The 26612-nt window shown below is 40.0% G+C and overlaps 1 protein-coding gene across 2 annotated transcripts; it reads right to left on the bottom strand.

Annotated features, from left to right (window-relative positions):
• Positions 1–2953: 2953 nt before the first annotated feature.
• Positions 2954–25095, bottom strand: LOC139542653 (forkhead box protein P3-like). Of its 2 annotated transcripts, none has more exons than XM_071348339.1 (13): positions 25043–25095; positions 8795–8966; positions 8444–8521; positions 8140–8260; positions 5688–5856; positions 5305–5409; positions 5127–5214; positions 4898–4972; positions 4570–4738; positions 4268–4344; positions 3860–3961; positions 3624–3745; positions 2954–3473 (listed from the first exon to the last, which is right to left on the bottom strand). In XM_071348339.1, exons 2-13 carry the CDS (start codon positions 8957–8959, stop codon positions 3416–3418), a joined length of 1329 nt encoding a protein of 442 aa, XP_071204440.1. In that variant the 5' UTR covers positions 8960–8966; positions 25043–25095; the 3' UTR covers positions 2954–3415. The 2 variants fall into 2 exon arrangements, with proteins under 2 accessions (XP_071204440.1, XP_071204441.1); XM_071348340.1 differs by having other exon boundaries at positions 3066–3473; positions 4570–4735.
• Positions 25096–26612: the final 1517 nt, after the last annotated feature.

Here is a 26612-nt window from a genome sequence, read left to right on the forward strand (position 1 = left end):
ATACTGTTTGTGGTGGGGAGATTCTCAGGAATTTACGACATCTCTCTGTGATCACCGCATGGGTTGTGGTGGAAAGGGAGAGGCAGGGAGAGGGGGATGGGGTTTGCAGTACCCAAGCAGGCAACATCATGACAACACAAAACCAACTCAAAATGTCCAGACTGCCCCAACTGTGATTGCTTGAGAAAAAAATAATCATAGCATTTATACTTTTTGAACTATAACAATATTTAAATGAGCTCCCAATGCACTTCAACGGCAAAAAAATGTCCCATAGACTTGAATGTTAAAAAAAAACTAAACGTTCTAGAACTATCTCCTTCTACACTGTTTAAACTATTAATACCAAACCAACATTGAGATGTTCAGACTGGCCAAACTTAGATTGCTTGTCAAAGGATATTTGATACTATGTATACTTTTGGAACTATAACCATTTAAAATTGTAATAAATTAACATGGGTTTGAATGAGAAACATTGGAATAAAGTGGTAGCTATTCAGAATGATCCTGCTCCTTGGTTAATTAAGCTACAAGACCAACTTTAAAACATTCAGGCTATCCTAACTTCAAATTCTCTTTATAAACAATTTTTAAAAAGTATTAGCAAAATTACCATAAAATAACTCACCTATAGTCACTCTTGAACCGTTCAAGCTAGAGACACCAAACTAACTTTCACATGTTCAGGCTATCCTAACTTCAATATGAGTTTTTACTTTGATCAATTATAACTATATACATTTGCATAAATATGCATAAAATGACACACCTACAGTACAGTAACTCTTGAATCTTTCAAGAGACACCAAACCAACTTTCACATGTTCAGGCTATCCTAAACTCAAATTCTTAATAAATGGTTATCAACTTTAACTATATAAATGTGCCCACATTTGCATAATATAACTCATCAACAGTAACTCTTTTATTTTTCCACATGTACTTTTCTAGTTTTATTTTGTGTTTTTATTTTGTTTGTTTATTGTGTTTCCATACCCCCTCAAACAATCTGAAGTATATGTATCTGAGTTAGGAGTAAAAATGTAAATCATGATATGAGATCAGTTTGTTATTGATTTACAGGCGAACACTTTTATAATTTAGCAGTTTGCCTTGAGCAGGTATGTGCTAGTTAACATTTTTCCATATTTTGGATGGTTATTTTACAGGTGAACACTTTTATATTTACGACTCAAGGTCTGAAAAGTGGAAAAGTGTCATCTCCACAGAACTCTACCTCTGTCTTGTCCTGTCAAAAATACCTTGCCTGAGGCACTTTTCTGAGAGCTAGCAGGTTTGTGGATGTGAGATTATCAGTGAGAGATAAGAGGCAGACACTTTAGACTTGAAACAAAATATGGGGGGAAATATGCATATATCTCTGGAAAGAGAGAGTGAAAAGGAATGTGCAAAATGACCCACCTCATTTGGAATTACACAGAAATGGTTTTCACATTGTAGCATACTTTTGCGTTTAGAAAGCATCCTTAGCATACATTATCCAAGTCATAAGGAAAAGAGATCTACATGTTTATGTTAAGAAGTACATTGTAAAAACACTTGATACTGTAGTCTTGAATTAAATGTAATTACATTTTGGGATTGCACATAAAACAGACATCGACAAGATGTGCAATGGAATCTCCTATGAAAGTAATCTCACATGAAAACACTTCCAAGGTGATCTTATTCGATCAGGTCAATGTGACAACTACTATAGGTCTACTCATGAATGAGCATACTGCACATCTGGATATATTGGACTTCATACTGCACATCTGGATATATTGGACTTCATACTGCACATCTGGATATATTGGACTTTCCATACTTCACATCTCCACAGAAACAAAACACTGGTCCAAGTGCTTATTTAAGCAGATGAGGAAAACACTGTGATTAGCTCAAACTGTCCTCAATTTCAAGACTACACCTTGTACTTTGAGATGGTGTGTTTCCCCCAAAAGGAAATAGCTTTCGATTTTATCTTGTATTGGCAGTCTGTTTGTGTCATTGTAAATGCTGCTAAGGGGTTTGATGGCTAGCGTTTACAGAGGAAGTTGAATGGGTAATAATAAGCACCTGGCAGCATGAACCATAAGAGTAGAGGTTTTAGAGGATGTAACACTGTACAGGATTCTCCTAAAGGAAATGCTTTAAATGACAGGCCTTGGAAATGGATCTGGTCCAGCCTGAGGTGTGCCTAGAGTAAGGAGTTATATTTTAGCCTCATATCGCACAGTCTCATGTTTACCCATGCACACCAAATAAATAACTTTTGTCCTTTAGAAAAAAAGCTCTGGATATAAATAACTGGATATCCCTTTCTAGTGGAAAGACTGATTCATACAGAAGGACAACTGCTGGGTCTGTGGAAAAACTGACTAATAGCTGTGAAATATGAAAAACACAATGGAGACGTTTAGAAACCGTAGGACTAATGTATAGACAATATTTTGCTTGATGTAAGTGACACTGTGGAATGTTAGACCCATTGTGTTCATGAGATATTATTCAGTTTGTGGTAAAGATTAAGTGGCTAAAGTTCAATGGCAATGAAGGAGTGTCAGGAGCAACAAAAGAGGCTGAAGGCACTGAAGCAAGGCGGAGGCTCTCAAAGGTTGTGAGAGCATTGAGGAGTACATGTACTGTAGGAATCATGCATGTGGGAGCGAGGAGAATGGGTTTTATTTATACTTCACCTTCTGACTGAGACTCACCAGGGAGCTGAGAGAACTGCAGCAGGCTGCTACTCACAGGTGAAAACACTATTAAACAGGGCTTTCACATTGCGGGAAGATACATTCTCTCTTTTTCTTTCACAGAGTTAATCTGGATTTATGGAGAATGATGTAAAAGGGATTGTGGAGGGTAGCTGTTATTTAAAGGTTTGTGGGTAAAGTGGTTAACTGATTTTATTTTCTCACAAAAGGTGATCCAAAATCAGAGATACATTCAAATATGTATTTTATTAATTATTTTATGAATTTTTGACAGAATGTCCCATTTTTACTTGCTTGCTGTAACACATATGTAGCCAACACTATAAAACAAAATGATTGTTCACCTTTTCACTGTGTTTTTATTGACAAATCATTTTTAAGTGTTTATTTTTATTTCAAAGGCTGCAAAATATATTGCCATTCCAGTCATGCACACTTCTTCATGATCAGAGTCTAGAGAGGCAAAAGAGTCCGGGGCTATGCTATGTATTATAGCACCATCTGCTGCTGAACAAAGAAGGTGATGCTGGGTGCTGTAGATACTGTAGACCAGGACTGGTCAACCCTCCGCCTGGAGAGCTAATATGGAGGCTTTTGCTCCATCCCTGTTATAATATACCTGATTCAGTTATAGGTCCTGGTGACTTCCTTTTCCTATAGTTTTTCATTCACTGAAGGGGTGGCTATGTTCAAGGTTCTTCTGGACGGAATAAGGAGAAGGGTGCCAACCATTTCACATGATGATCCCTGAAATGGTTTTTCATATTATTACAATATAATAAAAAACATGCCTTTGTTAATGGGTGGAGTTAACAATAGCACACTCACTTGTTGAGTTGGAATGAAGTTGCAAAACTAAGAGTGAATCAAGAAAGCACATCCAGAGCAGAGGCCTACCTGTGATATTTTTGTCCCTTTCTCCTTTGATATTCCATTTCATCCACTGTCCAGACAGACCCCTTGCCTCCCTCCACTCGCACAAAACACTTGTGCAAGCTAAGATTATGACGGACAGCGTTCTGTGGTGGCAAAGGAATACAGCTTGTGTTAGGATCTCGGGAGTCAATATTCCTCAAAACTCAAATTGAAGACTCAAATGTAAGTTAACATAATGATCCAAGGAGAAGCCAAACCTTCCATGTGGCCGTGTTGTGTCGGAAGTAGAAGAACATTGTGGTGAACCAGTTGTAGATGTCATTCAGAGAGTGCTGCTTGTCTGGAGACTCCAGTATAGACTGCAGACAGACATGGTGGACATTCACAGTAGACTTGAAACATCTCACATGAAATCTAGACATAATTAGAAGTCTTGTTACTCATGTAGTCCAATACAATGGATTTAATATTAATGTCCCACTTGTGTAGACGGAAAGGTAGAATGTTGCTGTCTTTCAGTTCAACAAAGATGCATGAACTACAGATCAAACTGTATTAGTTGCTCAGCCGCTTAGCCAGACTCTCGAGTCTACCTTTTCCTTTACTCAAGTGTGCCTTTACCTGAGTGTTCAGAGGGACTCTACTGTCTGATTCAGACAACTCACCCATCTTATCAGGCAGGCGTAGGTGTACGGAGGCCGGATGTTGTTGTATTTATAACACTCAACACTCGGGACAAGATCTGTGGGGTGCCCAACGAAAGCAAACATGCTGGGTCTTGAGTTTGGATCAGATTTCGTGGCAACGTGAAAGGCATCATCACCAAAACAAACAAGCAAAACACTTGGAGGAATGCAAAATGGAGTGGAACTTTCTCTAGCTTAAAGAAAAGTGAATAAGCAGTCATGCTATGTGAATTTTATGTGAATGTTACTCCGTGTTGAAGATGAGTGTGAAATGGTGTTACCTGGGAGTAGGTGGTGGGGAGTGGCAGCGGGCCAATACTCATGCTGTGCCAGCTCCTCTGGCTCTTTAGTGGCGCAGCGGGGCACTCCATCTGCTGCCAAGGCCGGGGATGGGTTCTGGGGCAGGACTAGTGCCAGGCTGTGGCTGTAGGGCCAATCTGAACCTGCCTTCTGACAGGGAGAGACAACCAACAACACAGACATTCAATATGGTCAGGTTGGGGTACATAGAACATTTCTTAAAAAGGGAAGGATAATGGGCAATGGCATGGGCGGTGACTATAGTCATTTGAAGGCATTAGCCAAAATAGGGAAGCCTTGAGGAGTTACCATGTCAGTTGATTTGTGTTCAGACAGGTGCAGATGGAGTTGCATTGCAAAGAGTTTCTGTTTTTCCACAGTCAGCTAAAAAAAGAGAGAAGATTAATCAAGGTTCATTAGGGGCAACATTTCCACTTAGTTGGACTTGGAGCTACAACCTTTCTCTGTTGTCAGTGTTCTATTTGGAGCTTTTCTGTAAAACAGTCTATTATACTTATGTAGAACTACAGGAACAAACCTGGGTCTCCATGTATTGCACCATGTCTTGTTGTACCCTCCACTGTGCAATGCTTCTGTCTCCATGGCCATGGTCAGAATGGAGGTGTCTGGAGATGTAATCAAAGTCATGACTATAAAGAACAGCACCCCAACTGCATAACAATGACCAATGAAATATACTGGTGCTCATGACTCACTTCAAAAAATGGGGAAATTCTTCAAATACCGCATCGCAGCCTGGCCAGCAGCAGAGTCCGTTGAGAAACAGAGCACTGGAGCTCCGTAGGGTTGGGTGACCTGGCCTGCAGAAGGAAGGGAGGAATATTATCAACTCAGGACTAAATGCAATCAAACCAGCCTTGCATTGTTTATGCAGTGTCTGTTTACACACGCACACACACACAGAGGACGGCTCCTAATAATGGCTGGAAAGGAGCGAATGGAATGGCATCAAACACATGGAACCCATGTGTTTGATGCAGTTTATGCAATCCACTCTTTCCACTCCAGCCATTACAACAAGCCCATCCTCCCCAATTAAGGTGCCACCAACCTCCTGTGACACAAACACATAACTCACTCATGATGCCTGGTGATGATGGAGTTCTGCTTAGGACTGGCTCTCCTCAGGGGAGAGGGGTGACGAGTGGGCCCAGGAGAGTGCTCAGAGTGTGGGGGTGAGGACTGTCCACGGCTCCCTGTGTACACCTCCGCATTGCACAGTGATATGGGTTGAGCTGAACCGGCCGCTGTTATAGTGCACGGTGTCCAAAAAGAAAGGTAGAGAAATATTTATATTATTGAAAAAGACCTACAGTGGGAAGAAAAAGTATGTGAGCCCTTTAGAATGACCTGGAATTACCTGGATTTCTACATAAATTGGTCATAAAATTGTATCTGATCTTCATCTAAATCACAACAATAGACAAACCACAGTCTGCTTAAACTAATAACACACAAACAATTATAATTTTTCATGTCTTTATTGAACACACCGGGTAAACATTCCCAGTGCAGGTTGAAAAAGTATGTGAACCCTTGGATTTAATAACTGGTTGACCCTCCTTTGGCAGCAATAACCTTAACCAAACGTTTTCTGTAGTTGCGGATCAGACCTGCACAACGGTCAGGAGGAATTTTGGACCATTCCTCTTTCCACATTTTTTCAGTTTCACAATATTCTTGGGATGTCTGGTGTGAACCACTCTCTTGAGGTCATTCCACAGCATCTCAATCGGATTGAGGTCAGGACTGACTGGGCCACTCCAGAAGGCGTATTTTCTTCTGTTCAAACCATTCTGTTGTTGATTTACTTCTGTCTTTTGGGATGTTGTCCTGTTGCATCACCTAACTTCTGTTGAGCTTCAATTGGCGGACAGACAGCCTTACATTCTCCTGTAAAATGTCTTGATAAACTTGGGAATTCATTTTTCCGTCGATGATAGCAAGCTGTCCAGGCCCTGAGGCAGCAAAGCAGCCCCAAACCATGATGCTGGTGTGCTGTACCTTTTTTGGTGTGCTGTGCCTTTTTTTCTCCACACATAGTGTTGTGTGTTCCTTCCAAACAACACAACTTTAGTTTCATCTGTCCACAGAATATTTTGCCAGTAGTGCTGTGGAACATCCAGGTGCTCTTTTGCAAACTTCAGATGTGCAGCAATGTTTTTTTGGGACAGCAGTGGCTTCTTCCATGATGACCTCCCATGAACACCATTCTTGTTTAGTGTTTTATGTATTGCAGACTCGTCAACAGAGATGTTAGCATCTTAAAGAGATTTCTGTAAGTCTTTAGCTGACCCTCTAGGTTTCTTCTTAACCTCATTGAGCGTTCTGCGCTGTGCTCTTACAGTCATCTTTGCAGAACGGCCACTCCTAGGGAGAGTAGCAACAGTGCTGAAATTTCTCCATTTATAGAGAATTTGTCTTACCGTGGACTGACTTTTGGAGGTACTTTTGTAACCCTTTCCAGCTTCATGCAAGGCAACAATTCTCAATCTTAGTTCTTCTGAGATCTATTTTGTTCGAGGTGTGGTTCACATCAGGCAATGCTTCATGTGAATAGCAAACTCAAATTTTGTGAGGGTTTTTCATAGAGCAGGGCAGCTCTAACCAAAATCTCCAATCTTGTCTCATTGATTCGACTCCAGGTTAGTTGACTCCTGACTCCAATTAGCTGTTGGAGAAGTCATTAGCCTATAGGTTCACATACTTTTTTCATCCTACACTGTGAATGTTTCAATTATGTATTCAATAGAGACAAGAAAAATACAATAATTTGTGTGTTATTTGTTTAAGCACACTGTGTATGTCTATTGTTGTGACTTAGATGAAGATCAGATCAAATTTATGTCAAATTTATGCAGAAATCCAGGTAATTCCAAAGGGTTCACCTACTTTTTCTTGCCACTGTAGAAACACTTTCCATGAACCTTCTATAGGAATTATGCATAATGGCTGTATAGAATTGTGTACAACATATGTAATGACACAATTTCTTTAAGCCACCAGTGTTTCCATTCAAAAGTGCGACCCTACACCTGCATTACCTGGGGCATCAGGTAGCCTAGTGGTTAGAATGTTGGGCGAGTAACCGAAAGGTTGCTAGATCAAATCCCTGAGCTGACAAGGTAAAAATCTGTTGTTCTTCCCCTGAACAAGACAGTTAACCCACTGTTCCTAGGCTGTCATTGTAAATAAGAATTTGTTCTTAACTGACTTGCCTAGTTAAATAAAAAATGACCTATTTTGGGAAGGGGGCCATTTTTTAAATGTTTTGACAATGAAAAGCTATAATGGTTTGGTTGTAAGGATGCTGCAGTAGGAGAGAAGAGCGGAGAGAAATTAACTATGGAGTTGGTTTTGGATTCTATACATCCATTCTACATCCATTCTACATTATTACACAGCAGTGTCATGGACAGTGTTTCTCCATAAAGAGCTGTTTTATTCTATCGTCTCATACGACATGACAGTTCAGTTGTATATGTACTGTAAGGGTGCTGCTGCAGAGGGTCAGTCAGAGCAGAGCTTACCCTGTGGTCGTACGTGGGCAGCCAGGACACCCTGGCGTAGGACAGAGGGTCTGTGCTGGCTCAACTGGGAGCACCGAGACACCCGCTGCAGGAACGGTCTCCCCTCCTCCTCACTGGAACACTGGGAAGGACGCATAACAACATGCTCACACTTACAGTACACCCCTTTTACCAGCAGGGAGTGCTCTGAGCAAACACAAGCAGCTTTTTTGCTAATATCAGTGTATGCATTACATGAATCTGGTCAGAATAGGGCCTTGAAACATGTTATAATAGCAGGTATAAGAAGAGGATAATATCCTACCTGCTGTAACAGTATGCTTTGGAGCTGAGATGAGGCCATAAGTGGACCTCCAGGTCTAATCATCAATGGGATACCCATCTATAAATAATGGACATTTATTTATATCATTCATCTATCTCACTATTAGGAAAAACTCCATGTAATGAAAATATAGATATTGCCTCCTGGGAACTTGTCTTTCAATTGGCATTATTATACAAAATATAATAGACAAAAAAAAACATGAAAAAGCCAACTGTATGGAACTGTCTTGATTTACACTTTAGCTCTATATTTATTATATTTATTTTAGTCTTCTTCCAATTATATGTTACTTGTTGATTGAAACCACAGTAGCAGTTCAACCAATACCTGAGTAACAGAGGTACGAGCATAGAGCCGAGGTGAGACAGAATCATTTGGATTGGTACGTGTGTCTGGCTCCTCTCCGTGTTCACCCCGCCGATCTCGCTGCTGCTGCTGTCTACCACTGTTCAGCCGCCCACTCTTCAACCTCTCACTCTCAGTCTGTGGCATCCCTGGGCTTGGTGCAGAAGAGAGGAAATGGATGGTTAGTGCTAAGTGCATGCTACCGCTAGGAATGCATGGGTGGTGGTGGATAAAAGTTGTGAATGTGTAGACAACATAAACAATTGCAAATAATCACAAGTCACAATAGATCGTCCCCACACAGGGCACCAATTATGTAGAGATTTTCATATTTGTAAGGATATGTTGTATTCGGTCTTGCATATATTTCAACATATGACATTAAACAACACATCACTACAATAAGAGAGAGAGAGAGAGAGAGAGAAAGTGAGCTAGAAAGAGAGAGAGAGGGGGGGGCATACAAATGTGCTCTTTGATAAATGTTAGACAGCAACAGGTTTGGAGGCATGGTGTCTTTTGTTCCCTTATCAGACATAATGAAAGGTAAAGGAGTTCAAACACAGTCTGGGCTGAGAGATATTGTGGTTGCGCACAGGTGCAACTACACAGACATTGAAGCGTACAGAGATGGAACTGATAGCAGCAGGTATCTCAAAAACATACAGTGATTCGAACAGTGACATATTTAGTTGTTGTTTTGGCTCTGTACTCCAGCACTTTGGATTTGAAATGATACAATGACTTTAAGGTTAAAGTGCAGACTGTCAGTTTTATTTTTAGGGTATTTTCATCCATATCGGGTGAACCGTTTAGAAATGACATCCCTTTTTGTACATAGTCCCCCTATCTTAGGGGACCAAAAGTATTGGGACAAATTCACTTATATGTGTTTTAAAGTAATCAAAAGTTTAGTATTTGGTCCCATATTCCTAACACGCAATGACTACATCAAGCTTGTGACTCTACAAACTTTTTGGATTCATTTTCTGATGTTTTGGTTGTGTTTCAGATTATTTTGTGCCCAATAGAAATTAATGGTAAATAATGTATTATTTCATTTTGGAGTCACTTTAATTGTAATGATGAGTAAGAAAGTTGCAGACGCACAAATATCATATCCCAAAATGCTAAACACCCCTGTAACTGTAATTTTTTTAACCTTTATTTAACTAGGCAAGTCAGTTAATTAAGAACAAATTCTTATTTACAATGACGGCCTAGGAACAGTTGGTCAACTGTCTTGTTCAGGGGCAGAACAACAGATTTTTACCTTGTCAGCTCGGGGATTCTTTCTAGCAACCTTTCGGGTTACTGGCCCAACACTCTAACCACTAGGCTACCTGCCACCCCTGGTAATGGTGAGAGGTTAGCATGTCTTAGTGGTATGATATTTGTGCATCTGTAACTTTCTCACTCATCCTTATTCACGATTCATTCAGGAATATCTGTAATCATGGTAGCATCACATTGATGTAGAAGTGTTTAGAAACATATTATTATTTACAATAAAAGTGACTCCAAACTGACACAATACATTATTAACCATTAATTTCTACTGGGCACAACATAATCTGAAACACATCCAAAACAAATAGCAAATGTATCCAACAAGTTTGTAGTCACAAGCTTGAAAATACCCTCAAATTAAAGCTGACAATCTGCACTTCAAATCCAAAGTGCTGGAGTACAGAGCCTAAAAATGTGCCACTGTTCCAATACTTTTGAAACTCACTGAAGCACAGGAAAGAGGGAAGGGGAGAGGATGCTCCAATTCTTTTCTCCCCTCTTAGTAATCAAACCGGGGTAACAGTTGATTTCATGGTACTGTTTCAGCGGTATTCACCTTGTACAGTGCATTCGGAAAGTATTCAGACCTGTAACGGTTCTTGTCGGAATGAGTGGACCAAAGCGCAGCGTGGAAAGTGTTCATGATTTTATTGATCAAAGAAACACTCGAACAAAGTAACAAAACGAAAGCGAACAGTTCTGTCAGGTAAACAGATAATAAACAGAAAATAACTACCCACAAAACACAGGTGGGGAAAAGGCTGCCTAAGTATGATTCCCAATCAGAGACAACGATAGACAGCTGCCTCTGATTGGGAACCACACTCGGCCAAAAACAAATAAATAGAAAACATAGAATGCCCACCCTAATCACACCCTGACCTAAACAAATAGAGAAATAAAAAGGCTCTCTAAGGTCAGGGCGTGACAAGACCCCTTGACTTTTTACACATTTTGTTACGCTACTTCTTATTCTAACTTTTTTTATTCTAAATGTTCCTCATCAATCTACACACAATACCCCATAATAACAAAACGAAAACAAGTTTATAGAAATTTGTCAGAAGTTTACATACACCTTAGCCAAATACATTTAAACTCAGTTTTCACAATTCCTGACATTTAATCCAAGTAGAAATTCACTTTTAGGTCAGTTAGGATCACCACTTTATTTTAAGAATGTGAAATGTCAGAATAATAGTAGTGAGAAGGATTTATTTCAGCTTTTATTTCTTTCATCACATTCCCAGTGGGTCAGAAGTTTACATACACTCAATTAGTTTCTGGTAGCATTGCCTTTACATTTTTTAACTTGGGTCAAACGTTTCGGTTAGCCTTCCACAAGCTTCCCACAATAAGTTGGGTGAATTTTGGCCCATTCCTCCTGACAGAGCTGGTGTAACTGAGTCAGGCTTGTAGGCCTCCTTGCTCGCACAAGCTTTTTCAGTTCTGCGCACAAATTCTCTATAGGATTGAGGTCAGGGCTTTGTGATGGCCACTCCAATACCTTGACTTTGTTGTCCTTAACCAATTTTGCCACAACTTTGGAAAAATGCTTGGGGTCCATTTGGTCCATTGTCCATTGTCCATTTGGAAGACCCATTTGCGACCAAGCTTTAACTTCCTGACTGATGTCTTGAGATGTTGCTTCAATATATCCACATAATTTCCTTCCTCATGAGGCAATCTATTTTGTGAAGTGCACTCGTCCCTCCTGCAGCAAAGCACCCCCACAACATGATGCTGCCACCCCCGTGCTTCACGGTTGGGATGGTGTTCTTCGGCTTGCAAGCATTCCCCTTTTTCCTCCAAATGTAACGATGGTCATTATGGCCAAACAGTTCTATTTTTTTTTCATCAGACCAGAGGACATTTCTCCAAAAAGTACAATCTTTGTCCCCATGTGCAGTTGCAAACCGTAGTCTGGCTTTTTTATGGCAGTTTTGGAGCAGTGGCTTCTTCCCTGCTGAGCGGCCTCTCAGGTTATATAAGACTCGTTTTACTGTGGATATAGATACTTTTGTACCTGTTTCCTCCAGCATCTTCACAAGGTCCTTTGCTGTTGTTCTGGGATTGATTTGCACTTTCGTACCAAAGTACGTTCATCTCGAGGAGACAGAACGTGTCTCCTTCCTGAGCGGTATGACGGCTGCGTGGTCCCATGGCGTTTATACTAGCGTACTATTGTTTGTACAGATGAACGTGGTACCTTCAGGCATTTGGAAATTGCTCTCAAGGATGAACCAGACTTGTGGAGGTCTGAGGTCTTGGCTGATTTCTTTTGATTTTCCCTTGATGTCAAGCAAGGAGGCACTGAGTTTGAAGGTAGGCCTTGAGATACATCCACAGGTACACCTCCAAATGACTCAAATTATGTCAAATAGCCTATCAAAAGCTTCTAAAGCCATGAGATTATTTTCTGGAATTTTCCAAACTGTTTAAAGGCACAGTCAACTTAGTGTATGTAAACTTCTGACCCACAGGAATTGTGATACAGTTATATACAGAAACAGATACAGATACAATTATAAGTTAAATAATCTGTCTGTAAACAACTGTTGGAAAAATTACTTTTGTCATGCACAAAGTAGATGTCCTAACCGACTTGCTAAAACTATAGTTTGTGAACAAGAAACTTGTGGAGTGTATGTAAACTTCCGACTTCAACTGTAAGTATTCAGACCTTTTGCTATGAGACTCGAAATTGAGCTCAGGTGCATCTTGTTTCCATTGATCATGCTTAAGATGTATCCTATGGTAAATTCAATTGATTGGAAATAATTTGTAAAGGCACACACCTGTCTATATAAGGTCCCACATTTGACAGTGCATGTCAGAGCAAAAACCAAGCCATGAGGTGAAGGAATTGTCTGTAGAGCTCTGAGACAGGATTGTGGTGAGGTACAGATCTGGGGAAGGGTACCAAAAAATGTCTGCAGCATTGAAGGTACCCAAGAACTCAGTGGCCTCCATCATTCTTAAAGAAGTTAAAGAAGTTTGGAACCACCAAGACTCTTCCTAGAGCTGGCCGCTCGGCCAAACTGAGCAATCGGGGGGAAAGGGCCTTGGTCAGGAAGGTAACCAAGAACCCGATGGTCACTCTGACAGAGCTCCAGAGTTCCTCTGTGGAGATGGGAGAACCTTCCAGAAGGACAACCATCTTAGCAGCACTCCACCAATCAGGCCTTTATGGTAGAGTGACCAGTCGGAAACCACTCCTCGGTAAAAGGCACATGACAGCCCGCTTGGAGTTTACCAAAGGCACCTAAAGGACTCTCAGACCATGATTAACAAGATTCTTTGGTCTGATGAAATCAAGATTGAACTCTTTGGCCTGAATGCCAAGCGTCACGTCTGGAGGGAACCTGGCACCATACCTATGGTGAAGCATGGTGGTGGCAGCAACATGCTGTGGGGATGTTTTTCAGTGGCAGGGACTGGGAGACCAGTCAGTATCGAGGGAAAGATTAACGGAGCAAAGTACAGAGAGATCCTTGATGAAAACCTGCTCCAGAGCCCTTAGGACCTCAGACTGGGGCGAAGGTTCACCTTTCAACAGGACAACGATCCTAAGCACACAGCCAAGACAACACAGGAGTGGCTTCGGGACAAGAGTCTGAATGTTCTTGAATGGCCCGGCCAGAACCTGGACTTGAACCCGATCGAACATCTCTGGAGAGACCTGAAAATAGCTGTGCTGCGACGCTCCCCATCCAACCTGACAGAGCTTGAGAGGATCTGCAGAGAAGAATGGGAGAAACTCACCAAATACAGGTGTGCCAAGCTTGTAGCCTCATACCCAAGATGACGCCAAAGAGGATGGATGACGTTTTACATGCCCGTAACCAATTGTACTATTTGTTCATTTTTTTGTGTTGTTTGTAACTTTTTTATAACGTATTGTGTAGATAATGTTGCTGCTACCGTCTCTTATGACCGAAAATAAATTCTGGAAATCAGACCTGGGATTACTCACCACGAACTGGAAGAAGCCTTTTCCTTGAATGAGTCTGACGAGAAAGATATAGTGCTCTCCCGGGAACAGGCCCAGATCCCCATAATTTACATGAAGAAAAGACAGAGGAAAAGAGGACGCAGATCGGGCTGCATTTTGAGAATCCGTAGGCGAGCGTGTAAACTTCCACTGCCATAAATTCTACTTGCTAACATGCAATCATTGGAAAATAAAATTGATGATCTACGATTACAATTATCCTACCAACGGGACATTAAGAACTGTAATATCTTATGCTTCACCGAGTCGTGGCTGAACGTCGACACAGATAATTTAGAGCTGGAGGGATTTTCAATGCACCGGCAGAACAGAGAAGCCACGTCTGGAAAGACAAAGGGTGGGGGTGTGTGTCTTTTTGTAAGTAACAGCTGGTGTGCGATGTCTAATATTAAAGAAGTCTTGAGGTATTGCTCGCCTGAGGTAGAGTACCTTATGATAAGCTGTAGACCACACTATCTACCAAGAGAGTTCTCATCTATATTATTCGTAGCCATCTATTTACTACCACATCCCGATGCTGGCACTAAGACCGCACTCAACAAACTCTATAAGGCCATAAGCAAACAAGAAAATGCTCACCCAGAAGCGGTGCTACTAGTGGCCGGGGACTTTAATGCAGACAAACTTAAATCAGTTTTACCAAATTTTTACCAGCATGTCACATGTGCAACCAGAGGGAAAAAAACTCTCAACCACCTTTACTCCACACACAGAGATGCATACAAAGCTCTCCCCCGCCCTTCATTTGGCAAATCTGACCATAATTCTATCCTCCTGATTCCTGCTTACAAGCAAAAACTAAAGCAGGAAGTACCAGTGACTCTCTCAATACGGAAGTGGTCAGATGACGCAGATGCTACGTAACAGGACTGTTTTGCTAGCACAGACTGGAATACATTCCGGGATTCATCCAATGGCATTGAGGAGTATACCACCTCAGTCATCGGCTTCAATAAGTGCATTGACGACGTCATCCCCACGGTGACCGTATGTACATATCCCAACCAGAAGCCATGGATTACAGGCAACATCCGCACCGAGCTAAAGGCTAGAGCTGCCGCTTTCAAGGATCGGGACACTAATCCGGACGCCTATAAGAAATCCCGCTATGCCCTCAAATGAACCATCAAACAAGCAAAGTGTCAACACATGATAAAGATTGAATCCTACTACACCGGCTCTGACGCTCGTCGGATGTGGCAGGGCTTAAAAACTATTACGGACTACAAAGGGAAACTCAGACGTGAGCTGCCATGTGACGTGAGCCTACCAGACGAGCTAAATGCCTTTTATGCTCGCTTCGAGGCAAGTCTTCAGTGTTGAAGCATGCACGAGAGCACCAGCTGTTCTGGATGACTGTGTGATAACGCTCTCGTTAGCCGATGTGAGAAAGACCTTTAAACAGGTCAACATTCACAAAGCCGTGGGTCCAGATGGATTACCAGGGCGTGTACTCAAAGCATGCGCGGACCAACTGGCAAGTGTCTTCACTGACATTTTGAACCTCTCACTGATTGAGTCTGTAATACCTACATGTTTCAAGCATACCACCATAGTCCGAGTGTCCAAGGAAGCGAAGGTAGCCTGCCTAAATGATTACCGCCCTGTAGCACTCACATCGGTAGCCATGAAGTGCTTTGAAAGGCTGGTCATGGCTCACATCAACAGCATCCTCCCGGATACCCTAGACCCAATCCAATTCGCATACCGCCCCAACAGATCCACAGATGATGCAATCTCAATCGCACTCCACACTGCCCTTTTCCACCTGGACAAAAGGAACACCTACAGTATGTGAGAATGCTGTTCATTGACTACAGCTCAGTGTTTAACACCATAGTGACCACGAAGCTCATCACTAAGCTAAGGACCCTGGGACTAAACACCTCCCTCTGCAACTGGATCCTGGACTTCCTGACGGGCTGCCCCCAGGTGGTAAGGGTGGACAACAACACGTCTGTCATGCTGATCCTCAACACTGGGGCCCCTCAGGGGTGTGTATTTAGACCCCTCCTGTACTCCCTGTTCACCCACGCCTACGTGGCCAATCACGACTCCAACACCATCATTAAGTTTGCTGATGACACAACAGTGGTAGGCCTGATCACCGACAACGATGAGACAGCCTATAGGGGGGAGGTCAGAGAACTGTCAGTGTGGTGCCAGGATAATAACCTCTCCCTCAATGTGAGCAAGACAAAGGAGCTGATCGTGGACTACAGGAAAAGGCGGGCCGAACAGGCCCCCATTAACATCAACAAGGCTGTAGTGGAGCGGGTCGAGAGTTCCAAGTACCTTGCTGTCCACATCACCAACGCTCTATCATTGTCCAAACACTCCAAGACAGTTGTGAACAGGGCACGAGAAAACCTTTTCCCCTCAGGAGACTGAAAAAATTTGGCATGGGTCCTCAGATCCTCAAAAAGTTATACAGCTGCACCATCGAGAGCATCCTGACCGGTTGCGTCACTGCCTGGTATGGCAACTGCTCGGCATCGGACCGTAAATTGCTACAGAGGGTAGTGCGTACGGCCCAGTACATCACTGGGGCCAAGCTTCCTGCAATCCAGGACCTATATAATAGGTGGTGTCAGAGGAAAGCACATAAAATTGTCAGAGACTCCAGTCACCCAAGTCAAAGATTGTTTTCTCTGCTACTGCACGGCAAGCGGTACCGGAGCGTCAAGTCTAGGACCAAAAGGCTCCTTAACAGCTTCTACCCCCAAGCCATAAGACTGCTGAACAATTAATTAAATGACCACCAGACTATTACATTGACCCCCCCTCCATTTGTTTTGTACACTGCTGCTACTCGCTGTTTATTATCTATGCATAGTCACTTCACCCCTACCTACATGTACAAATTACCTCTAACCTGTATCCCCGCACATTGACTCGGTACCGGTACCCCCTGTATATAGCCTCGTTATTGTTATGTTATTGTGTTACTTTTTATAATTATTTACTTTAATTTATTCGGTAAATATTTTTCTTAACTTTTCTTGAACTGCACTGTTGGTTAAGGGCTTGTAAGAAAGCATTTCACGGTAAGGTCTACACTTGTTGTATTCGGCGCATTTGGCAAATAAAGTTTGATTTGATTTGATTTGACTCAAGGCTGTAATCACTGCCAAAGGTGTTTCAACAAAGTACTGAGTAAAGGGTCTGAATACTTATGTAAATGTGATATTTCAGTTTTCTTTTTTATACATTTGCAAAAATTCTAAAAGCTGTTTTTGTTTTGTCATTATGCAGTATTGTGTGTAGATTCACGAGGAAAATAAACTATTTAGGCAATTTTATAATAAGCCTGTAACATAACAAAATGTGGAAAAAGACCAGACCACCGTATACAATTGCAAATGCACGCTCTCACCCAGCAACCCAGGAAGAGGAAACAGGAATTCAGTAGAAATAGAAAGTACTGAAGCTCTTTGTGGTTTCTCGCTTTTATATCCACTTCACGAGCAAAACCAAACATATCTCCTGTACAGAGAGCTCAGATCAAAGTAAAGAGAAGACTGAATCAACAAGTCACATAACAGGCATTAAATGAATAAGCAAATCTTTTTCATTTGGAATTGAGAGCTACATGTTGATATCACACAGATTCATAGAGTGTGATTTGATGAATGGATGTGCTACAATAACATTACAAGTAGAAGATATTAACACTTCTTTCAACACTTCTCTCAACTGAGGGCAATGACATTCAGCTTTTACTGTAATCTAGGAGTGTGTTTGATGATCAAAATACCATATTTGCAATCAATTACATACTGTATGTAAAGCTATTCATCGTGTGTCATATCTAAAGTATTTCTCTTTGAGTTTTCTTATTACTCACTATGCTCCCATATCTATGATATCTGTCTGGTGTTGGCGTTTTGGTATGAACCTGTGGGTGACATTGATTTGAAGAGGAGCTTTTTTTGGCCTATAACACTACACTAGGGGAGGGAGAAATTATAAGCAGAGGAAATGTTATTGTTAATCTTTGATCCACAAAGACATTATTTAACTTTAGATTTTTCAAAATTCTATTACGTTTAACTCATAATATGTTTTCTTCTAATTAAAATGTTCTATTTGAATGAGAACAAAACATATATAAAAATAGATTAGAGTATACTGGAGTGATGACATTTTCATGTCCAAAATTACTGAATGAATCTAAATAGCAAAATCAGTGTGAAACCAAACTACGAATCTGATCTTCATGTAATACCAGTCCTACAGCTTTTTTTTATCATACTGAGCAAATTAGAAATTTGCTAACATTTTTGCAGTTTAAATTACAAAACCAGGATATTTCTTGAACATTTATGTCCAGCTTCTATATTTCCAGATGTTGGGCTGTAAAGGAACGTTTAAAAAGCAATTGAGATAGAACATGAACGACTACTCACGATGACTCATGTGGCATTAGCATGCAGCGTTAATCCAGCCACAACAAGTGAGGGGTGTAAATGCTGGAATGAGCAGTTCCCACATTCTACAAACCCACACTCTACAATCATGTTACACTGACTCAGAGCTTCCATTTATAACTATTACTAGTACATCACTATTGGCTTTCACCAGAATTTAACCTACATTTATTATTCTATAAACTACAATACAAAGAATTGTGCTCATTCCCTTATGTATTAATCTGTTCATCCTAATCTGATCTTTAAATTAGGTTAAGCATCAATATGTCCATTAGAAACACAACCTAATCTTCCCGGAATGTTTTGATGAGTTTCTGATTAAATGCATGTTGTGAAGCCTCAATACTTTATTTTTTAGACTCACTGCAAATAAATCATAGAGACTAAATGCTTTCTTGGTTTCTAACCTAAAAATGTATATCTCACAGATCAAAAGTAATACAATTGAAAGACCAAAGTATAACAGTACAAATTCTGCAAGGTGATTCATAGTTTTTGACATTGATGTACCGAAAACATTATCATATTCCATCATTTGCTTTTTTGTGGTAAAAAAAGTACAGTTATTGACAGAGTCAGATAAACCAGAATGTAGGGTAATTTTGATTACACGGCAACATGTAATGATAACGGTACACATTCTTGAAAAAATGACATTCTTGTACTATATTTAAGCAATAAGGCATGAGGGGTTGTGGTATATGGTCAATATACCACGGCTAAGGGCAATTCTTACGCATGGCGCAAAACGTAGTGCCTGGATATAGCCGTTAGCTGTGGTATATTGGCCATATACAACAAACCCTAGAGGTGCCTTATTGCTATTAGAAACTGGTTACCAATGTAATTACAGTAGTAAAAATACATGTTTTGTCATACCTATACGGTCTAATATACCACGGCTGTCAACCAATCAGCATTCAGGGCTCGAACCACCCAGTTTATAATTAGGTATAATATCCATGTGCCACAGAACAAATTCTGTTTGGTGTAAATACATGAAATGTGGCGTCAACAGTAAAAATGTATAGACAGGCCACATTGGATTTTAAGATGGTCATTATCGATCACACTTCCAGTGTCAATCAAAGTTGGGATTTAGAGAAAATATGAAAAAATCTCAAATACTAAAGCATATTTTTTTTTTTAAATACAAAAGAAACAAATACTATTGTTATTTGACCTGTTCTAAGCCCAAATATGCCAAATATAAACTGAGTGTACAAAACATTAGGAACACCTGCTCTTTCCATGACAGACTGACCAGGTGAATCGAGGTGAAAGCTATGATCCCTTATTGATGTCACTTGTTAAATCCACTTCAATCAGTGTAGATAAAGGGTTAGCTAAATAAGGATTTTTAAGCCTTGTGACAATTGAGACATGGATTGCATATTGGGGTGGCAGGTAGCCTAGTGGTTAGAGTGTTGGACTAGTAACCGGAAGGTTGCGAGATCAAATCCCTGAGCTGAAAATGTAAAAATCTGTTGTTCTACCCCTGAGCAAGGCAGTTAACCCATCACTGGAAAAAAAAGAAGAAAAAAAATGTAACTGACTTGTCTAGTTAAATAAAGGTAAAGAAAAAAAAGGATTGTATATATTTGCCATTCAGAGGGTGAATGGGCAAGACAAAAGATGGAAGTGCCTTTGAACAAGGTATGGTAGTAGGTGCCAGGTGCACCGGTTTAAAGGTGTCAAGAACTGCAACTGCTGTTTTTTTTACGCTCAACAGTTTCCTATGTGTATCAAGAATGGTTTACCACCCAAAGGACATCCAGCCAACTTGACGCAACTGTGGGAAGCCTTGGAGTCAACATTGGCCAACATCCCTGTGGACCGCTTTCGACACCTTGTAGAGTCCATGCCGGATGAATTGAGGCTATTCTGAAGGCAAAAGGGGTGCAACTCAATTTTAGGAAGGTGTTCCTAATGTTTTGTACACTCAATGAATGATTCAACTTATTGTCGATTGTGAAATACAGCCGTTTCTGTATCATACTATATTTAGTCTATGGGCATGTGGTTACTGTTTTTTTACACATTTCATGGATCAAGTCTATGGTACAGTGGGGCAAAAAAGTATTTAGTCACCCACCAATTGTGCAAGTTCTCCGACTTAAAATGATGAGAGAGGCCTGTAATTTTCATCATAGGTACACTTCAACTATGACAGACAAAATGAGAAAAGAAAATCCAGAAAATCACATTGTAGGATTTTAAATGAATTTATTTGCAAATTATGGTGGAAAATAAGTATTTGGTCACCTACAAACAAGCAAGATTTCTGGCTCTCACAGACCTGTAACTTCTTCTTTAAGAGGCTCCTCTGTCCTCCACTCGTTACCTGTATTAATGGCACCTGTTTGAACTTGTTATCAGTATAAAAGACACCTGTCCACAACCTCAAACAGTCACACTCCAAACTCCACTATGGCCAAGACCAAAGAGCTGTCAAAGGACACCAGAAACAAAATTGTAGACCTGCACCAGGCTGGGAAGACTGAATCTGCAATAGGTAAGCAGCTTGGATTGAAGAAATCAACTGTGGGAGCAATTATTAGGAAATGGAAGACATACAAGACCACTGATAATCTCCCTCGATCTGGGGCTCCACGCAAGATCTCACCCCGTGGGGTCAAAATGATCACAAGAACGGTGAGCAAAAATCCCAGAACCACACGGGGGGACCTTTGTGAATGACCTGCAGAGAGCTGGGACCAAAGTAACAAAGCCTACCATCAGTAACACACTACACCGCCAGGGACTCAAATCCTGCAGTGCCAGACGTGTTCCCCTGCTTAAGCCAGTACATGTCCAGGCCCATCTGAAGTTTGCTAGAGAGCATTTGGATGATCCAGAAGAAGATTGGGAGAATGTCATATGGTCAGATGAAACCAAAATATAACTTTTTGGTAAAAACTAAACTCGTCGTGTTTGGAGGACAAAGAATGCTGAGTTGCATCCAAAGAACACCATACCTACTGTGAAGCATGGGGGTGGAAACATCATGCTTTGGGGCAGTTTTTCTGCAAAGGGACCAGGACGACTGATCCGTGTAAAGGAAAGAATGAATGGGGCCATGTATCGTGAGATTTTGAGTGAAAACCTCCTTCCATCAGCACGGGCATTGAAGATGAAACGTGGCTGGGTCTTTCAGCATGACAATGATCCCAAACACACCGCCCGGGCAACGAAGGAGTGGCTTCGTAAGAAGCATTTCAAGGTCCTGGAGTGGCCTAGCCAGTCTCCAGATCTCAACCCCATAGAAAATCTTTGGAGGGAGTTGAAAGTCCGTGTTGCCCAGCAACAGCCCCAAAACATCACTGCTCTAGAGGAGATCTGCATGGAGGAATGGGCCAAAATACCAGCAACAGTGTGTGAAAACCTTGTGAAGACTTACAGAAAACGTTTGACCTCTGTCATTGCCAACAAAGGGTATATAACAAAGTATTGAGATAAACTTTTGTTATTGACCAAATACTTATTTTCCACCATAATTTGCAAATAAATTCATTAAAAATCCTACAATGGGATTTTCTGGATTTTTTTCTCTCATTTTGTCTGTCATAGTTGAAGTGTACCTATGATGAAAATTACAGGCCTCTCTCATCTTTTTAAGGGGGAGAACTTGCACAATTGGTGGGTGACTAAATACTTTTTTGCCCCACTGTATGTGTGTACACATGTGCTTGTGAGAGAGGGAGATAAACAGGGAGAATGATTTAGCATGCCTCATTCTCTATAGATGTGCATTGGATTTTCTTATACTGTACAATATACTCTAGGAGTATGTGTTAGTGTGAGAATGTGTGTATTTCTTTAGATATTGTTTTTATATATATATTGGTTCAGGCAATATATACACCAAAATGTATTAAGATCTGAACATGTTTAAGATCTGAGAAGGAGAGAAAACTTTGTAAAAACGATGGATTTGCTTATGTTGCTTAATATACGCTACAGGTGTGTGTGAGAAAGAGTGTTTGTGGATTTCTTTAGATATGTTTACAGTGCCTCCAGAAAGTATTCACACCCCTTGACTTTTTCCACATGTTGTGTTACAGCCTGAACTTAGAATTGATTAAATAGTGATTTCTTGGGGCTCAGTGTTATACAAGATACCCTATAATATCAGTGGAATAAGTGGAATAATGTTTTCAAATATTTTTACAAATTAATGAGAAATGAAAAGCTGAAATGTCTTGAGTCGATAAGTATTCAACCCCTTTGTTATGGAAAGCCTAAATAAGTTCAGGAGTAAAAATGTGCTTAACAAGTGACATGATGAGTTGAATGGTATCACTCTGTGTGCAATAATAGTTTTTAACATTATTTTTTTATGACTACCTCATCTCTGTACCTCAAACATGCAATTATCTATATATTCTCTCAGTCGAGCAGTGAATTTGAAACACAGATTCAACCACAAAGACCAGGGAGGTTTTCCAATGCCTCGCAAACAAGGGCACCTATTGGTAAACATTGAATATCCCTTTGAGCAGGGTGAAGTTAGTAATTACACTTTGGATGGTGTATCAATACACCCAGTCACTACAAAGATACAGGTGTCCTTCCTAACTCAGTTGCCGGAGTGGAAGGAAACCGATCAGGGACCATGAGGCCAATAGTGACCTTAAAACAGCTACAGAGTTTAATGGCTGTGGTAGGAGAAAACTGAGGATGGATCAACAACATCGTAGTTACTCCACAATACTAACCTCGTGACACAGTGAAAAGAAGGAAGCTTGTACAGAATAAAAATATTCCAAAACATGCATCCTGTTTGCAACAAGGCACTAAAGTAATACTGCAAAAAATGTGGCAAAGCAATTAACTTTTTGTCCTGAAAACAAAGTGTTATGTTCGGGGCAAATCCAATATAACACATTACTGAGTACCACTCTCCATATTTTCAAGCATAATGGTGGCTGCATCATGTTAAGGGTATGCTTGTAATTGTTAAGGGCTGGGAAAAGGGTTGTCAAGCAATGATAAACAACCAATTATTTTCATAATAATGGCCAAATGTTGCAGAATTCAGGTATGGAAAGCTCTTAGAGACTTACCCAGAAAGACTTACAGCTTTAATCACTCCCAAAGGTGCTTCTACAAGTAGGGGTGTAGGGGTGTGAATACTTATATAAATGAGATACTGTATTTTTGTATTTTTCTAAAAACAATTTCTAAAAACGTGTTTTCACTTTGTCATTATGGAGTATTGTGTGTAGCTAGATGAGAGAGAAAACATCTATTTTATCCATTTTGAATTCAAGCTGTAACACAACAAAAGGTGGAATAAGTCAAGGGTTATGAATACTTAGTGAAGGCACTGTATATTGGTCCAGGCAATATATGTACCAAACATGTTTAAGATCTGATGATTTGAACATGTATTCATTCACATGACTTGATTCATAAAATGTGTAAAAACTGTAACCCCATGTATCCAAGGACTAAATATTGTACAATATCAAAAACGTACATAGTAGACAAACGCTTGGTCGATTTAAAAAAAATCTTCAGATTTGTCCATCAGTAAGCTCAGAGAACAAGTTAACCAAATTCAATTAGAAATGTCCATTATGGACATTAATGGGTTAATAATAAAAGACACATCCAGGACAAGTCCCCATGTTAGTCACAAATTACTTTTCGCATCATGACTACCATGCAAGTGAAGAGTTCAAACCATCAACAGTTCATTGTGTTATGAATGTCAGGTCTTGGATCTTAACCCAAATCAATTTAAGAATTATATTGGATGAGATTGTCAATAAAATAAAATAAATCTTCTCTTGAACATACTGAATTCAAATAATCTACCCAAAATGTAATATATATCATTCCAGAGTCGTTTCAATTTTGTGAATGATTGTGTCAGAATTGTGTCGACTGGGGTGTCATTGAATAATCCATTCACTGAGAAGTAAAAAAAAAGTTATTGAACATAATGTTTCAATGTGTAGAGGAATGATTGGATTGTTTTAGCCTAAATGATTAGTGATGCTTTAAATGCTTACTTTTACACCTGTTAACACCTTTTAACAGGTTCATCACTACATCAGCTATTGCAAACTTTTCTTAATCGTGTGTACTTAATCAAATCTATCAGCCGCTTTTCACAAAACATGCATTTTTCACTCTTTTGCTATATGCCTACAATCTCTCATCTATGTTACCCAACTGGTATACAATATTGATACTTTTTACATTTTTAAAGGAGTAAGGTCCATGATCATTAGACTACACTATAAAATAGCTCATACACCACAGCTACATACAATCCACCATTACAGATTACGCCACGGTCTGGAGTTTTGCGTACCTAGCATACCTCTGGTGGACACGCACCACAATTTGAGAGACACTTGCCCACTGAATTATCTCCCTTCTGATGCTCAGAATGGTTTGCCAACAAATACTCTAGCTGAAAGCAAAGAAGTACATTCCTAAAATGCAAATGCCACAGACTAAAACAGACAGTTTTCTCACCTTACTCTGTATCTCCTGCTCACTTTCTGTCTTCCTGTTCTCAGGAGGAAGAGATGCTAGAAAATGAAAAAAGGTAACAAATGTGTCAGAGGAAGGGGGGGGGTAGTATTCCACTAATGATGTTTGACGTCTATTATGCTTAAAAGAACACATACTACCAGCAATATCTACAGTAATGGTGAAGCAGGTTATGGTAAGAGCAAAGACATTTTGAAATTGAAATGTTTATTAAAACAGGTTCATAAATATACACAATGTAAGGTTTATCAATAGTATATTTCTGTGATGAGATGATATTACAATTACTTCATATTTTAATTCATCATTAATTATTACTATTTTAGGCAAGTAAACAAAAACCTATCTGCATGTTTTGTCTTTTGTTAAAGTATATTTTAACATTGATGCTGATCTCTTTCAAAAGTATCTTATTTTTACTTTTCCAACACATCACATTCAGGTAACTTTTACAATAGCTATATTTGAAAGTTATTGATACAGACTAAACATAATCATGTGGCCGTGTATAATTCAGTGTGTGTTAACACAGTGGTTAGCCATGACGAGTTGCATTCTTGAAATAAATTTGCATAAAAGCAATAACATGCTCAAATTAAGACTACAGAGACCATGAACAATGCAAAATCATGATCCCCTTCATTCAACACTCACCTAAAGATGCCTCACGCAATGTGTGAGAGAGGGAACAGATGTGTAAAATGTGTGTTTGCAGAATCCAGTCTGTATTTATACCTGGAAGTTACTGGAAGGTAAGAAAAGCTTTCTCAAAAAAAGTTTGAGACTGCCAACAGAATAAAAATGTACTACATACATTCACATCCAACATTATTGGCACACGTGATAAAGATGAGCAAAAAAGACTGTATAAAATAAATAATACATATATAAAAAATAAAAAAACATTTTTTAAATATATTATTTTATACTAGTACAATGCTCAGAAAAAAATATTTTGTTTAACAAATAATAGAATAACATTTTCATTTTGTGGGTCAATTAAGCATTTCTTTGTGGATTTTTATGTGTGCTTGGGGTTATTGTCTTGTTGGAAGATTCACGTGCGGCCAAGTTTCAGCCTCCTGGCAGAGGCAACCAGGTTGTTGGCTGAAATATCCTGGTACTAGGTAGAGTTCATGATGCCATTGACCTTAACAAGGGCCCCAAGACCAGTGGAAGCAAAACGGCCCCATAACATCAAAGATCCACCACCATATTTTACAATAGGTATGAGGTTTTTTTCTGCATATGCATCCTTCATTTGAGGCCAAACACTGCATGGCCAAAGAGCTATACCCCAGTGAAACAGGAAGCTATGGAAGGTCACAATAATTTGACATCAACATTTTTTAGGAGGAATGGTCTACAATCCCTCCTAATGTGTTCTCCAATCTCATAAAACATTTTAGAAAAATGCTCAGTGCCGTTATCCTCCCAAGGTGAGGTATAGAAAGGTACTGAAAACAGGGGTGCCAATAATTTCGACCCCTATCTTTTTGAGGAGGGAATAAATATGACTTGTTAAACAAGTTCTCTGATCAATTGTATTCGT

Source organism: Salvelinus alpinus, chromosome 17 (assembly GCF_045679555.1).
Source record: "Salvelinus alpinus chromosome 17, SLU_Salpinus.1, whole genome shotgun sequence".
In the NCBI taxonomy this organism is placed as follows: Eukaryota; Metazoa; Chordata; class Actinopteri; order Salmoniformes; family Salmonidae; genus Salvelinus; species Salvelinus alpinus.